Below are 17,708 nucleotides of genomic sequence, written 5' to 3' on the forward strand. Positions count from 1 at the left end.
TCGACTTCTGCATTACTGATATACTTTATTTAACTAACCATTCTGCTCATAGAAGGCATTTACTCCCTCATTTGACATTGTATAAAAGAATATGTGTGAGAAAGTAAGAAGTCAAAAAGCCTTACTCAATGGTTAATCTGAATTGGTTTCATATGACGACTAGATTGGTGAAATTTATTTTTCCATGGAAAACTCACCAATCAGGTTTTCTTTTTCTCTCAACTGCAATCGAAGCTGCGGCAACCACACGCGGTAAATGCTCCTTTTTGGTGATTTTGCGTTAACTTTGCTGCTCAGCACTTACGTACATGATCTTGTCGGATGTAATACGATTACAACCCAACGACGAAATGCAAAATCTCCCAAATACGAAAATTATTTCCACCAGTTTCCTTTCAGTTCTAGCTATTTTAATCTGGCAATCGATGAATAAAACAAAATGTGTCTTTGCTTTTTTCTTTCTTTTTCCCACCGAAGAAAACTCTTCCAATTTTTTCATTTTGCAATTTCTCTTTAGTAAAAGAATGAGTCCAAAAATGTCTAGCCAAACTTTATTACTTTTATTTACCAAAATTTAAACTTTAGAAAAAATCTAAAAAATATCATAAATTAAAAAAAAAAACACCATTAAAAGAACCTGTTTTGGTAAATGCTTTGCTTTAATTAATTTATATTCCTATCTGAATATCTTTCTTAAAAATTTAGCTTGTTATAATAAATTTTATTCTTATTGCAATGTGAAAAAAATCTCAAAACAGTTGCACCTCATTTGGAAGTGTAAGGAACTTTGTTTAAAAAAATATGACGTCAGATGCTAACAAACCAGTAGTTTCTGTTTGAACACTTTTATTGAAAATTGATTCAATAAATGGCAACGATGTTATACAAAGGGGATGGCAAAAATTTTAAGGGGGAAAAAGTGAAAGAACCGCTATTGTATTGTTTATTTTGTTTTTGTTTATTCTGATAAATATGTGACTGAAGAATTCAAGTTTTCTCAAGAAATTATCTATCAGTTGTAATCGTTAATCGACTCTTTTTAAACTTGTGATTCTTTCTCCTCTTGTTTTATAGCATTCTAAGCTCTAGTAATTAATTTGATAGATATGAGTAGTTTACCAATAATGCGGATGTTATTTTTTGTGATTGACTCAATTCTTGTTTTATTTGTTTGATCATGGCCTGTTGTGCTGTTCGTTGTATTTTAATTACAACATGTGTAATTCAATTGGTATGTGTTGTTAAAACTCATAAAAACTCCATTTTTAAACATTTTAGAAAGTAAATGTATTTGAATGCATTTAGAAATTTAACTTGAATAATATTTGTAATTGAAAATTTTGAGTTATCAATAGGAGTTTGTGTTTGATAAATTCTTTGTTTCATTTTTTTTTTTTTTTGGTACTTCAAACATTTCAAAATAATTTACTTGTCAATTATTATATATAATTTTTGTATTATTTTTCGAAAATTTTGGGCTTTTTATGAGGTTTTATGTTTGATTAATTCTTAGTTTCATTTTCTTTGGTCTTCAAACATTTCAAAATAATTTTGTATTATTGTCTTCATTTATCATGTTTGTGTCATTATGACATGTTAATTTATTTTAAAATATTTACCAGTTATTGTTTCAGAGTTTATTATATTCTTAGCATTGTTTATAAATCAAGCGTTTCTAAAGAATTCTCTTTTGTTTAAAATGATTTAAAATTAAATATTTTAACTGAATGAATTATACTATTTTTCTTAGCATTGTTTGTAAATCAAGCGTTTATTAAAACTTTTCTCTTTCTAAAAGGATTTTAAATTAAATATTGTAGCTGAATGATTTGTTCTGTTTTTTCTTTATGTAAAATTTTAAAACAAAGGTTAAGTTATAATTCAAAGTATTATTACTTGATATAGCTTTTAGGTATGATCGTAGTACCATAGTTTTAAAGTTTCAAAATTTATGATGAAGAAAATTGCTACTAATTTTAGTTTAAAGTGCCACTAAGGAAAATAAAAGAATAAGGAAAACTGCATCATATTTATCCGGAGCAATTGAAATTGCTAAGGGGCTCATTTCCAGTGCCCAGATTTTGTACTTGCATTACGTTAAAAAAATATGCCTCTTAACTTGCCTTGAATTCACTGTGAATGCTTTGGTGCCTCTTCTATAATTGTTGTCATAAATAGGTACCAATATGAAAATATCTTATTAAAATTTGAATGATGATATGATTTCAAAATAAATAACTATTTTTTTATTTAAATTATTAAGAGGATAATACAGTTATTTTCTTCATAAATAATGCATATCAAAAATAATATTTCTTCTTTACAGGTATCTACAATTCAAAGACAAATTTTAGATTTCTTGGGTTATATGTGGACTCCCATCCTGGTTAATTTTTTTCAAATAATCTTTGCAATATTAGGAATATTTGGAGCTTACCAATATAAAATTAAGTACATAACATGTGTAAGTATTATTCTTTTTCTCTTTTCTTGTTGCTAATTCAGGTTACGAGAAATGTTAATGACAAATCTTTGCAGGTTTATAACATAATTGAATATCTAAATAAAATTAATTTTGTGAACAATATAAAGTGCCATTTAGAAATATATCTTATTACCAAAGTCAGGGCTTTAGTTGTATTTGGAGGAAGGGTATACTTTCAACTGTCATACTTTTGCTTAAAATTGTAAGACTTTGCTAGGAATTAACTTTTCACACTCTTTTAAAATAAGCTTGGGGATATTTCCGTATCCTGATCTTTGGCAGAATAATCGCCAGGTCTTGGAAACTTCCGGGCAGCAGCCCGGGAAAAACTAAAAAAAAAATTCATAGAAGGGAACCAACTCAAACGGTACCACCAGTCAAACATCTACATGTTTTTTTTTTTTTTTAAAAAAAGTAGAAAATATTTTGCATTAAATTTTTTTTATTTTTTTTAATTCTTGTATTTACATGCACAGAGTTCTCCCTAGGAAAAAGAAAAGGGCACTTTGAGTTTCAAAAAAGCACTCACTTGCTACCAATAAAATTTATCCAAATATGTAAAATCATATAATAATTAAATTTGACCCTCAATTTTTAAATTACCCTCTTATACTATTTTATGTGTATGCTTCCCTAAGTAATTTTCACTCATTATCAAATTAACAGAAAAATTTAAAGCTTATGAAAAATAATTAAAGGCAAGCTAACAAATAATCTGTCTATTAATTTTCTTCAAAAAAAGTCAACTAAAACAAATTATTAATTGATAAGCAACATAAAAGTTTTTTATTTTAAACTGAAAATTATGAGAAAATAAACATTTAAAGGTACATTTTTAAATAAAAGGATATCTATTTATAAAATTAATGGTAAAATTTAATATCACTAAAAAATTCATTAATATAAAAAGGATAAAAAACCAGGGTTGGAGTTTTTGCCGGCAAAAAGGGGTTTTTGCCAGGACAGTGGCAAAAACCTGGTAAAAACCGGCAAAAACTGGTAAAAACCGGCAAAAACCAAATTATCTAAATTGCTGATTAAATAATTACAAAATACTTGAAACAAATTTAAATCAATCATAAGGAATAATAATTTTGATACATTACATGAAAAAATTATTTTTAACATATTAATAATTAATATAAGGGTAATAATAATTAATATAAGGGTAATAAGTTTTTGATCTCTTTTCATTTTAGAATCCTAAAATAAATGTTTTTTTTTTTTACAAATAAATAAATATTATTATTTTTATAATATTATTATTTATTATAAAATTTTTTATTTATTATTTGTACAATAATTAACTACACATGTTGATAGATATTTTATGCTTTAAATTAGTTATATTAATTTAAAATAAGTTCATTTCACTGGAAAAAAGGGAATAATCACAAATTTTCCAATCAATAATGTTTTAAACTACTATAATGATATATTACATTATGATTTAATTATGGAATAATAATTTTGTTAATTTTTTTGTAATTATTTATAGTATATATTTCAATTTTAGGAATAATTTTGTATCAAAAATGTGTTTTTGTCCTCTCATCATGGAAAATATAGGTTTTTGCCACTTTTTGCCAATTTGCTTGGCAAAAACCTGTTTTTGCCAGGACGGTTTTTACCGGTATTTACCATGGTTTTTTCCACCTGCGGCAAAATCTTGCCAACCCTGTAAAAAACTGATAAAAACTTAACTAGTTGAAAACAATTCTAACAAAGTAAATATTTGTTATAATAACCAGAATTAATAATTTTTAATTTGATTAATTTTTATCTAAATTGTAAGTATTATCTAAACAGTGAATTAACTTTTTTTTTTAAATTGAAGTATGTAAACTAAAAATACCCATAGTTAACCTAGGAGTACAAAATTATATTTATTAGGAAAATAAGACTTAATCCATTTAAAATTAAAACATTCAAATAGATTTTAACATTTTGTGTCATGGTAAAATAAGAAAAGAGTTATTTTTTAAAAAGTAGGTAAATAGGAAAGGGTGAAAGGAAACTAAACTTTTTTGTACTATGTTAAATTTTATGTGATTAAATTTAACCTAATACTTATAACTTATTGCTAAATTGTACTGATCATTTTTTAGACTTAAAATACTTTCCATTCTTGAAAAGGAATATACTTTTTTCTAAAGAAATTCCATCTCTGGTTAATAATCTGGTCTTAAAGTACATCATCTTTGAAAAATTTTATCAAAATTTTCAAAAATAAATAAATAAATCTCATGTGAATATCTCTGGGGCTAAATATCATGTGAATTTTAAATATATAATTGGACAACATAAGAAAAATCTTTCTAAAATGAAGGAATAAGATTGAAAATTTAAGTTAAGTGATCATGAATAACAAAATACATCTGAAGGGAACTTTTGGTTAAAACAGGTGGTTAAGAAAACAATCTTTTCCTAAAAAATAGTGTAAATTTTGAAGAAAAAATTAAATAAAAAGGCAGTGTATTCATAGGGTTCAAACGGGGCAGACAAGGTGAGTTGCCCTTTTAAAAACCCTTAGGGAGAACACTGCATACAATCAATTACATGTAGATAATGCTTTATTTAAGCTTTTAAAGTTTAATTTGAAAATCAAGAGAATTTTTAATTGATTGAAATAACAGTATATTAAAGTGCATTTTTCATTGCATTTCTAGTATGCTGTCTGGACTTCACTGTGGCTAGGATGGAATGTATTTGTTATATGCGTCTATTTTGAAGCTGGCATTTTAACCAGGGTATGTTGAATTTAAATATTGCCCCTTTTCTTACTTGTATTGCATTTTTCAATATTTATATTTTAGTTGACATGTTTTTTTACCTATACAAAATGAGTCAGGTGATATATTTGGCTCGCTATTTCACAAGATAGTTAACTGTTTGACACAGAAGGGCAACTGGCATCATTTTTATATGTTTTATCTGCCGATTGAATTAAAAGCAAATTTGTATTTTTTATTTATTTTTATTATAAAACAGAGTATACTACTAGTTACTAATAAAAATGTGTTAAATTATAGAAATTTGTTATAAAATTAAAAAAAGTAGTTTGAAAGATTTTTTCCATCCATATTCAAAAATGTATCCATAATTGATTTTGAAAATTAAAAGAAATTTTAATGGTGAAATATATGAAGGAGTGTAATGAAATATATGAATGAGTGTATATGAGTATGAAAAATATGTTTAATAAAAATTCTTTGTGAAAGGGTCAAAGTCAGTGCTTGTGTGAAAAATTTTTAAGGTTTGATTATTGAAGTTTAAATTTTGCCTTTGGATTTGTATTAAGTAATTAGTCACTAAAGTAATAAGGCTTATAAAAAAATGTTTAGTACCTTTTTATGAACTTTTATAATGTACAGTTATTGAACTTCAAATTTTCGTTTTTGAATCTTTGTTGAGTTGTTAGTTCCTTAAGTAATATGGCCGAGAAAGAAAACAAGTCTGTATCTTTTTGAGAACTTTTAAAATAATGCAACTATTGAACTTTTAAGTTTTGTGCATTAATACACTATGAAACATTTTTAATGTATTAGAATGAATGAGTTTTTCCCTATCACAGTTTTCTTTGAATGACAACCTTACATTCTACTAAGTACTATTTCAAAAAAAGGAATATCAACTGCAGAAGTATAATTTAAATATTTACGGTATTCACAGGAATGCCAAAAATAATTGCATATTACTAAACTAATCAAGAAAAAGTTGAGGTTTCCATATTTTGCAATCAGTTAATTGAAAATGTTTTTACCATTTATTTTAATTACAGTTACCTTTTATGATAATTATTTTTTTTAAGCAAACACTTTTTTGTTATAAATTTTGATACATGTTAATGCCAATTTCTTTTCTTAGAAAAAACATACTTTTATTTGTGATTTTTGTTTTATGTTTTGTATGTGTTTACAAAAGTTAGTAATATCTCAATATGTGATCTGCCTGTGTAATCAATGTTTGTTTATTTTTTAAAAGTTGAGTTTTTAGCTTTATTCTTTTAGTATGCGTAATATATATTTGCTAGGTATACCTTACACAGATGTTTTTACAGTTAAATGCTACTGCTCGGCTAAATGCTACTCCCACAGCATACACTACACTGATTTTTTTTAAAAAATTTTTTAGGATAAGTGCCACTGTTAAATATATCCTGCACTAATATCTTTTTAAGTTTATGTACCACTGCCTGGTATACTCTACCATACTTTACTGTAATAACGCCATCTACTTATTTGTAAAGTAACTACATAGGTAGTTCGCATATTGAGACAGTACCTGAAATTTTATGAAGAATGCTTAATGATATTTTTAACTTTTTTTAAGTTAATTTAACAGACCTTAGCTAGGTTCAACAGCATGTTTCAAAACTACTGATTTCTTGAATAACTTGAACAGTATACTGCCAATAGTTTGGTTACTAAAGAATTCCTTGTAAAAAATTTTATGCTAATTATGTTTCTATGAAGATTTCACAATTATGTACAAATTTTTGTATAAAATTTCCCCCATATTTTCTTATTAAAATATTTAGGTATCTAGTGCACTCTGAATAAAATATTGGGGGTTATAGGGTATGAATTCCATGGCAAAATCATGACAATGCGGCGACATTGTCACAGAACATTAGGGAGCTTCTGCAGAATGATTTTTTATTTGAAAAGCAAAAAGTTTTTTTTTTTTTATCTGCATAAATTTTTGAAATTTTTTTTTTTCTTCTTCAAAACTTTTTTTTCCCCTTTCTGCAGAATTATATCAAAAAATGTCTTTCTCGCACATAAGAAGTGAAAAAGAAACTCTCTTAATTTTTTTCCCCTTCATTCTTCTGAGAATAAAAAAATTCCGCAAAGATTGACTTTAGCTAGAGTATCAGATTGATGTTATAAAAAATAATTTTCCAAATAGCAAAAATTTAAAAAAAGTTTAACTATACAAATATTTTTTAGAACAAGAATATCACCAATAATATTAGAATATGTATTCTTTTATATTTAAATTTTAAAAAAATTCTTACATTTATGATTAAAAAATATATATACTGTTCTATTCTCTTCACAAAGGCTTTTTTTTTTTGTAATCACAAAGCGCTTTTGTTACTTTAAAATACTAAAACATATGTATATTTGTATTAAAAATGTCTCTCAGAAAGGTACTAGTAATAGAGAGAATTGTCTCAGAAAGCTCAAAAAATTTTTTCACAAGGGGTGTGAACAAGTAATATAAGTAAAATGGAGTATTTAGATTACTTAATATCATCTTTCTTTCAGGATACAGAAGTGTTGAATATGGGCACTGGAAGTCGTAGCTGGTGGCTAGTAAATGGAGCTGGCTGTAGACCAATTTACAATACATCACACGAAGATCCATTCTATTTTCCAACTCCGTCCTCCGTTGAAGGATGTGTTATAGAATATTTTTATATTGAAGCCATTCAGGCTGCTGTCCAGTGTTTCTTGGCAGTATGTATCTAACTTGTTTTTTTAATAGGCTTGGCAGTAATAAATTAAGTTGTATTTTTAACATTTAATATCAACATAGCAAAGCACTTTGAAGACTTAATTTTCCCAAAAGTTGCAACATAATGTGTTGTCTTTAAAATGTTATTTTTTATATATTGAAGCATGTCTCTTGATGTAAAATATTTATGATTTCTCAGTGGAGTGAAAAAGTTACAAATGTGGTAATTATTAGAGTTCCCGCCAGTATGGTGAAAATTATCACCAAATGTTTAGCAAAACGCGCTAAAATCATAGGAATGGGTGACAAATATATTTAGAATTTGCAAATCTGTAATTTTTTTTTTATCTAATTCCATGCATTTAAAAAAAATTGTTGTACCAGTTTTATTGTTCTAGGCATTATATGGAATTCAAATGCGTTGTATTGAAATGCAATAAATTAAAGTGTCTGGTACAAGGATTTATAAATTTAATGTTAAAATTTCAAATTTTTATGTTGTGCCGTGCTTTGCATTATGTACTGACAGTATAATTGTTCATCAATAAAATAATGTAATTTTCTCTATTAGTAGTGGTTTTAATTAATAATTTTTGGATAACTAAATTTTAATATAATATTTATTCAGTTTTTACTTTCTCATTTATTAATTTATTTCGTCTCATCATTTTAATCTCTTTATTGGATCTATTTAATAACATTATTTTAGCTTTTTTTCACTTAATTTTGAAATATACTAATCTTCAATCATTATGGGGTAATGAACCTAATAATGTGTTATTGATGGTAATTATTAGTTTTTCATTTCTACCATAACATGAATTACATAATTGTCAAGTTCAATTTTTTTTCTCGAGTTTATCTATCATGGTAAGATTTTGGATCACTAAATAAATAGGTGGTCCTATTAGACCACTAATTTTCATTGCAGGTGTGATCCTTAGTAATCATGTAAAAATATTTAAAATGAAAAGTTTATAATTTTGTGTTTTATTTTTATTATCTCTAATTTAACAAATATTTAAGCGAAAAGTTCATTGATATTTCACTAGTTCAGTATACAGTTATATATACAGTTTAGAAAAAATGGTTGTTTGCAAAGACATTAAACGCTACAACTATCAAGTATTTATTGCCTTCATATTTTATTTCAAATGCTTTAATTTGCTTTTGACATTTTGATAAAACATTTAAGAGATTTTTAAAATATTGATGTATTGTTTGATTAGTTGAACTTAAAATTAAAGATTAAATGTCATATAAAAATTTATGAATGTCTTAGTAACTTTCAATATTACATGGAATGCCAATGATTAAATTTGTGTACATTTCAATTTCATCATTGAAACTTAATACTTCTGATTAGGTATGCTGCCACTACTAAAATAAATTTAAAATGATAGTTAAACTGTAACATCAACCTTTATTCTTCATTGAATCTTATTAGAGCATTAATGGAAACTAGCTTTTTCACTCTTCAAAAGCTTCATTTTGATTTCTTAAAACAGTGCCAATCATTTTATTAAATGATGGTTTTAACATGTTTTATTATTGTAATTCTTCTGTTCTTGCAGATTTGATTTTAAAAATTTTAAAAAGCAACTTGTTTTATAATCCAGTGATTTAAGTATTGGCATTAACAGTATTTTTATTTATTTAATTTTTTTTACGCATTTGAAGCTTATTTTATTTGATATCTCGTCAGTGAATGGAAATTAAATTGCATAAATTAAACATAATAACATTTGATTTTATGTTTAATTTAAGCAATTTAATTTCCATTCACTGAATTTAATTTCCATTGCTAAAATTAAACATAATAACATAAACATAAATACATTTCATGCATAAAAATTACCGTATATTCCGGCGTATAATGCGCGCTTTTAATACAAAAAATAACATTGGAATTTATTTAAATATTGAAAAATACTTTTATTTTAAAGAAATAACATACCTTTACCTATATACTTTATTGATTTTCGTTATTACATAAATAGTTCATTATATTCGTCTTTCGTTATTTCTTCAGGCGCGTCATCACAATCTGTTTCGTCTTCATCATCTGTGTTACCCTCATCCATAAATAAACAGTCATCTTCTGATCCGTCCATATTATTTGAAATGCTGCATTTTTTGAATGATTTTCTAATCATCTCAGGCTTAATTTCATCCCATACTTTTAATATCCATTCGCACACTGTTTCCAAACTTGCACGACGCATATGTCCTCCTTTCGTAAAGGTTTTCTCGCCCTCCAACATCCAAGTGTTCCACTGTTTTTCTAAATTGGCTTTAAATGGTTTGTTTAAGCAGACGTCCAATGGCTGAACTAATGGTGTCAATCCACCCGGAATAACTGCCATATCGGTGTTACATTCTTTCAACAATTTTTTTGTATTATATGTAAGGTGGGACCTAAACATATCCCACACTAAAAGGCTTTCTGGTTTTCTATTGATACTAGACGAAATATTCCACATGTACAATCCAAATTTTCGTGCGCGTTATACGAAGAGTATATCTTAAAATTTAAAAAAAGTTATTAGAAATTACGGGTGCGCGTTATGCGCCGGAATATATGGTATATTTGATGATTGAGCCAAACAGACACTTAATTATCTTGTATAAAAAGTATTATTTTATATTTAATTCAAAACTATTGAGGAGTGATAATGAAGTTTGAATTGAAATAAATTTTGTCACTGAAAATTTTCTTATCTTTCCAGATTCTTGGTATAATATCTGCCTCCTTTACAATTTATGTTTTTACTAGAGATGATGATTCTTGTAAGTATATACCTTGCAAATATTTTTTCTTTCTTTTATGAGTGCTTTGAGTAGATGTTAAAACATATTATTAGCAGAAAACTTTCCAACCACCTTTTTTGACATACTTTCTGGCTTTTTATATCAATAATTTCTGATATAAATTTTAAATTGAGTTTAATTACATTTTTCTTAAGAGTTTTGGTCTTAGAATCTCTGGTCTTAGTTATTCTCTGGTCTTTGGTTTGTCCTCAAACCATTTATTTAACAGTCTTCTGTTAGCTAATCTATCTTATGTCTACAATCCATCTTAATCTATTACTATAAATGACTTATGATAAATCTTTTTTCTTAAATATGCAACAATAAAAAAAATTGAGTTTTATTTGATTTGATTCTTAATCTTCATATCATGGTCATAATAATTAATTAATTTTTCATATCGAAGAATAAACTCATGAACTTGACTTTTCTTGTGATGATAATTTAAATCCATTAAATTTTGGCTAGGGAATTTTTCTTCTTTGTATTATGATTCAACTAATTTCCTAGACAGCATGAAGATGGCAATCTGGATTAAGTTTGTACTGTATGATGACCAATTGTTTTTCAGTTTTATTTCGAGATTATTATTATTTTTTTAATCGTTGATTCTTTCTTCAATTTATGCTGAATCACAGAAGTGAAGACAATATAAAATCTAACTGCTCAATTGGATGCACTTTTTTTAGCTGAAGTTATTTAAATTTTTTTTAAGAATATTTTTTTTTTTCTTTTCTGGAGTGTTATATAAAATTAGGTTTCTCCCACCAGCAATTGAAAATTTAGTGGTCTAATAGGACCACCTGGTCATTTAGTGAACCAAAAACTTAATATGGTAGATAAACTTTAAAAAATTCCAAACTTTACAATTACATAATTTATGTTATGGCACATATAAAAAAGTATTAATTGCCATCTTAAACACCTTAATTAAGCTCATTACTCCATAATGATTGAAAATGAGTATTTATTTAAATTAAGTGAAAAAAAGTTAGAATTATATTAGTAAATGAATTCAAAATTCAGATTAAAATGTGTAGATGAAATAAATGAGAAAGTAAGAAGTAAAAAAATACTATGTTAAAAATTAATTATCTAAAACTTATAAAATTCTAAATAACGCCAATTCTTGAATAGTAACAAATTGAAATTTAAACATTTTTGTACTACTAGACACTTTTCTTTATTCCATTTCAATGCAACACGTTTGAATTCCATATCACAGTTAGAACACTAAAATTAGTACAACATATATATTTTTTAAAGGCGTGGAATGCAACACAAAAAACTATTTTACATTACTGTTTTGTTAATTCCAAACAGATTTCAAGATGACAAATTTTTCATCATAGTGGCGTTATTCCTATATACAATTATTGTGGTATATGAATAAATTGGTATAAATATAATGTCTTAAATAATTAACTATGAGCTACAATTTTATCATTTAATTCAGTTATTTACCTGTTCTTAAACTAATTAGTTAAACTAGTCTTCAGTTCTACTTATTTTGAAGTGGTGAAACATTTATTTGTAGAACAAAGGGTTGCATTAATGTTCTACATTTAAATGTATCAGGTTGATGCAGTAGAAGTAAAGCTTCAATAATAGTTAGATAATTGTCTTATTCTTAATTGAAGTTCCAAACAAAAATAAATCATTGATTTTTTTTTTTTTTTTTTTTTGCTTTAATGTTATTCTGCATATAAAGACACAATATTCACTTAGATTCTAGATTCTTGAACTATTGAGGAAATATTTTGTTAGTTTGGTTTGTGTTATAAGAAAAAAAATTATTTTTTTTAAATTCCTAACACATTCTAAAGCTGAATGTTTTTAGCATCTTGAATTTGGTTACTTGAATATATGTATATATATATATATATATATATATATATATATATATATATATATATATATATATATATTTTAAATTTTTTTTGAGGAAAAATATGCTTTTGAAATTTCTAACATAAAGCTAAATATTTTGTAAATTGAATTTGTTTTCGAAGAGAAACATCAATCTAAGGTTTCAAAAACATTCTAGAGGTGAATATTTGATTCCATGAATATTTTTTTTTTCCCTAAGAAAACATTGAATGCTGCCTATAAAGCTGTGAAAATTTATGGTCATCATAAAGTACACCTTAGCCATGCATGTGGCTGCAATTTAACGCACAACTCTCTTTCTTTCAGTTGATTTTATTGGTGGCTTTGAATCACTCTCCACTTACCATTCACCGGCAAAGGCCTCACAAATGTGTCTGCAACCTATGTATGTAACTTTTGCACCTTAACACCAAACATGTGATGATCCTTAAACTTAAATCCCAATTTAACATGTCATTCAACTCAAAATAAATAAACTCCCACAGCTAAACCAAAATTCAATTTGGCAAGAGCGAAATTTTTTTTGGCAGTTTAAAGTAAAACAAAAATTATTAAATCCCTTAATATTTAGATGTCAGCTAAAAGAAGTTCACTGATTTGACACCAAGGTTCTGTCCATCTCTAATCATAGACCATTTCATTTTATAATTATGTTTATGATAAAGAGAAGATCTTTATCAACATACTATTGATATGAGTTTTTTTTTTCACTTTTTCAAATTTTTAAGGATTAACTGCTATTTAATTTGAATGACTGAATCTTTTACTATTTGGCTTTCAGTAATATTGAAATAAGTGAAGTTTAAATGTATCTAACTTTCAAAATTTAGCTTTAAATAAAAAAAAAAATTAGCTGTGCTAAAGAAATAAAACTGAGTGTTTATATAGGTTTTAAAACAATTGTAAAATAATTCCATAATTTCTCTGGATCAAAATAATATATTTAACTAAAATTCTTCTTTTTCTGGAATGAGAAATGGATACTTAATCATGTTATTCAAAATACCTACCAAATAGATATACTCCAGAAATGAAATTTTCAGTGATTGTTTAAAAATCTGTGTACTGAGAGTTATAAATAATAGGTAAATAAATTCAAGTTAAGTTAGTCACAACTGTTTCTTTGAAATAGAGACTTTTTAAGTGTCAAATGAAATGGGCTGCATGTTATTCGCATTACTCCTTAAAGGCATTGATTAAAATTTTGCTCAAGTCTACGTTCTTTTGAAGAAAACCAATCCTTGTTTTATAAGTTGCAGACATGAAAAAAATTGGGATGGTTTAGGAATCACACTTTTCATGAAATACTAATATTTATATTTTCTTTACTGAATAACACTTACTCATAAACTAATTTTATTAATAATGCACAATATCCACAGTTTAGCATGCTTTTTCTAAAAAGAATTGTCTTTTCATGTAATTTGACAAATTTTAATCTGTATTTAGCTTGTAGAAAAGAAATAATTTTAAAATTTATACAAAGCATGCAAAAAATAAATTATATATCTTATAGTTTTTTTCATTGAAAGAAATTTTAAATGGTATTTTCTTAATGTTATATTACTGTGGTGCATGAACTAAGTTTTAAATACGAGTGGTATATTGAATGTTGATGGCCTGCAACTTCATCTTAGACCTTTGCGTTTTTTTAAGGCCGACCTATGTTTTTTCTATCTCATTTGCATGTCTATTGCACTTTCTCAGCTTTTTAACTTTGTTATTGTCTTGGTTAAGCTCTCTGGCAATTCCTTGGTCTGAATTCATTGTGTTTATGCTTGCTTATCTCTTTTCTGCTTTGTATTTTATTTTTTCTTCTATTTTGATTTTTTAGCATTTAACAGCTTTATAACTGCAGTAAAGACGTTTTTTTTCCCATTAAATTCTGATTTACTTTTATTTTAGATTATACTTCCATTCTCATTTTACGAAATGAAAACTGGTCATGTGTGGTAATGTAAGAAATATGTAACTGGTCGTATGTTGTAATGTGAGCAGTGCCACTATCTAGAGTAGAAGATAATAAGAGTTCTTTTTCGATTTTGTTTAGCGTGAGTGCATTTAAAGACAATGTAAAGTTGTACCAAAGATGAATGCATCCAGAACAAAACAAATATCAGCGGTGCAATTTTTACAAGTCATTTATAGCACTGCTGCATAATAAGATACAGACGCAGAACTAAAGAAAATTTATTCGCTGGTTCAAAGAACCAACAACTAAAAGATATTACTAGTCCGTGCACTTTTTCACTGATGCTTTTACGTGTCTATTATTTTTTTTTGAAGAAAAAATAATTTATTAAAGTTAATTTAATTAAAAAAAATTACAATGCAAAGAATGTTTAATGGTGACAATTGTGATTAAATATGCTGTTTTGTGACAAAAACACTGACCAAAACATAAAGAAGAAAAAAGCACTGATAATTATATTTGGGGGATCAAAATTGAATTTCTGGGGTCTCTAACTGGTCTACCGCTATTTTCGAGCTTTGTGAAAAAATTTTGAACAAATGATATAACATAGTTATTTTTAAAGACTGAACTGCCAATATTGGAGTAAAAAAAATTTATAAAAAATATAACATAATTTTTTTTTAAAAAAAACAGTGCGATCATCTTCTGCCTTGTAAACTGTCATGTGGTATACCTAATTAATAGTCTTTTCAGCCAAAGTGAAAATTGTCAATGATGTTTTATCTTTATGTTTTTGGAATACTTAGAACACATTGAAAAATTGTGACATCCATTTACAATGTTTTATGCAGTTAGCTATTTTAAGTTCAATTCAAAAATAATCTAGAACTATTTTTCAAGGCACACTTGCAGCCAAGTTAAAATGGGGGGGGGGGATTTCTCTCTAGTATATTGTATATTATTCTGAATGCATCTATCTTAACATTCATTTAACAACTTAACATTCAATTTAAATGTTCTAACAAGAACTGATTAATCAGTTACATGCAATTTGTTGCACACTGTTTCAATCTACCATAGCCACTGTATTTATCTGTAGTAGAAATTTTATGAATTTTGTCTCCGATCTAAAAAAATTTAAAATCAATTAATTACTTAATATGACGTGTAATTTTTAGATTTTTGTAAACTAATTAAAAATTTAAAATGAAACTTTTTTTTAAATTAAAAATTTATTACTATGTGTCAATATTACATGCATTTACCACTAGTTGAACATTATAATTAAAATTAAAAAAACAAAACATTATTCAAGTGAAATTAGATGTAGAGTTACTGAAATATATAGTCACCTCAGTCATGATGAAGTGTGCCATTTTTTGACTAGTTGAGCTGAAGGACCAGGACACAATTTTCCAAACCAGCAGCATTTAAAGACCCCTGTTTTAACATTTTTTAAATAATAAAAAAAAGTACTTGATTCTTGAAGTTGTTTAAATTCAGGTAACTAATTTTAAAAGAAATAAAAATTTGTATTATAATTGAGACCAACTACAGCTAAGACTGAAGTCTTCAAAAAAGAGAGTGAGTCGTTGAAGTCTGCTAGATTGTATATTAGCAAACAGGACTCTTGTTGTGGTCCAAAGCAGACTGGCAGTCTCAGGTCAATGGACATAGTAAAATATGATTCCTTATTTATGATACTGTCTCACTTTGCCATCTTTCAGTTAGAAAACTTTTATATTTGGTGAAATTAGTTAATTTGATGATAAATTAATTTAATGAAATTAAATTTTCCAGTAAATCATTATCGTTGGCCAGACAGCCCAATGTGGGCCAATGCCTTCCAGTGAAACCATATATAAAAAACATCAGCATTTCTATATTTATCTTTTAATTATTTCTATAAAGTAATTTCTATGCTTTATTTGAAGGTTCAGTGAAACAGATTAGAAACCTTCCCTACAGCATTGAATATCACAATGACACATCAGCTCCTGACATCAATTCTAGCAACTGCCAACGTCCTATGACACCCAGAAAAGTGAAGCAGCGCTCAACACGCTCAAAACGGGGCTCTAGAAGGCGATACTATCAGAACCCCGTCACTAAGCTCATCAATGCTTCCAACAACCAGAATAATTATAATGCAGATTATTACCCTGCACACGTGAACACTGCCTTTTCAATGTCACAACCGCCTTCGGAAGCTGGTTCACGGCCAACTTCTGCCCTTTACCTAAACGGCAGGCCTAGTCCAATCTACATGAACGAAACAGATACTGTTATTTAGGGAAAATCTGCCACTTAGGGAAAAAATTAATTTATTGCTCAGGGAAATTTATTTCCATTGAACCTAGTTGTTGTGCCATTTGTTGCTGTGTTGAGTCTTATATACAGGTGTTCAAAGTAGTTATTGCTGGGAGCTCAGTTGATATGAACAAATCACCATTGTGCCATTGCCTGTAAACTGTTTAGTGCTGTTATGGTTTTGCAAAATGTTTTTGTCAAAAGTAGGTATTTTTACACATAAGGTGTAATCCATGAATCTAAAATCTCTTTAGAAATCCAAAATTGATAAATTTGTTGAATTTTATTTCTAATACCCGAAGTTTTATTTTCAACTTTTAAACATAGTAATGTTTTCATACACACTACAATGTAAAATTTTATTATTCCTTTAAAGAAAGCGAAAATTTGATAAATTTGTTGGATTTTATGTCTAACACCCTTATTAAATCATAAATACTAAAGTGCATACAATTGCGTTATTAAGTATTTGTGTTTAAAAGTTATTTTAAAGTTTTTTCATCTGTTCTATAAATATATTGCCATTATATTTATAGAACAAATCAAAACGCTTTAAAATAGGGTTTACATTATAAAAATCTTCTTGTGTATTATGCAAAGTATCAACAGATAGTGATTAGTACTAACTTTTTAAATAATTACCTTGGAAAAATAAAAACTTATCCATAGTTTGAATGATTGTAAAATAATTTTAAATTTTGCAATAAATTTTATCGGTAATCAGATTTGCTCAGATGCTTTCCTGAGTTATAATTAATTAATTTAAGCGCAAGGGATCATATAACAAACAAAATTTTCAAACTGTTAAAGAAAATATTTTTATAAAAAATAAAA

General features: G+C 26.6%; 1 protein-coding gene across 1 annotated transcript; it reads left to right on the plus strand.

Annotated features, from left to right (window-relative positions):
- Positions 1-882: 882 nt before the first annotated feature.
- Positions 883-17,708, plus strand: NKAIN (Sodium/potassium-transporting ATPase subunit beta-1-interacting protein). Its single transcript, XM_043047457.3, has 6 exons — positions 883-1,231; positions 2,327-2,464; positions 5,155-5,235; positions 7,759-7,950; positions 10,678-10,738; positions 16,499-17,708. Exons 1-6 carry the CDS (start codon positions 1,178-1,180, stop codon positions 16,855-16,857), a joined length of 885 nt encoding a protein of 294 aa, XP_042903391.1. The 5' UTR covers positions 883-1,177; the 3' UTR covers positions 16,858-17,708.

The sequence above is a fragment of the Parasteatoda tepidariorum genome, chromosome 5, assembly GCF_982258835.1.
Source record: "Parasteatoda tepidariorum strain Cologne lab strain chromosome 5, Ptep-v5.0, whole genome shotgun sequence".
In the NCBI taxonomy this organism is placed as follows: domain Eukaryota; kingdom Metazoa; phylum Arthropoda; class Arachnida; order Araneae; family Theridiidae; genus Parasteatoda; species Parasteatoda tepidariorum.

Bases quoted from the DNA above. Each gene is read 5' to 3' on its own strand.
- NKAIN (XM_043047457.3), top strand. From the start codon at position 1,178: ATGGCCTGTTGTGCTGTTCGTTGTATTTTAATTACAACATGTGTAATT. The intron at 1,232-2,326 runs GTATGTGTTGTT...TCTTCTTTACAG, and splicing joins CAACATGTGTAATTCAATTG to GTATCTACAATTCAAAGACA. The intron at 7,951-10,677 runs GTATGTATCTAA...TTATCTTTCCAG, and splicing joins CTGTCCAGTGTTTCTTGGCA to ATTCTTGGTATAATATCTGC.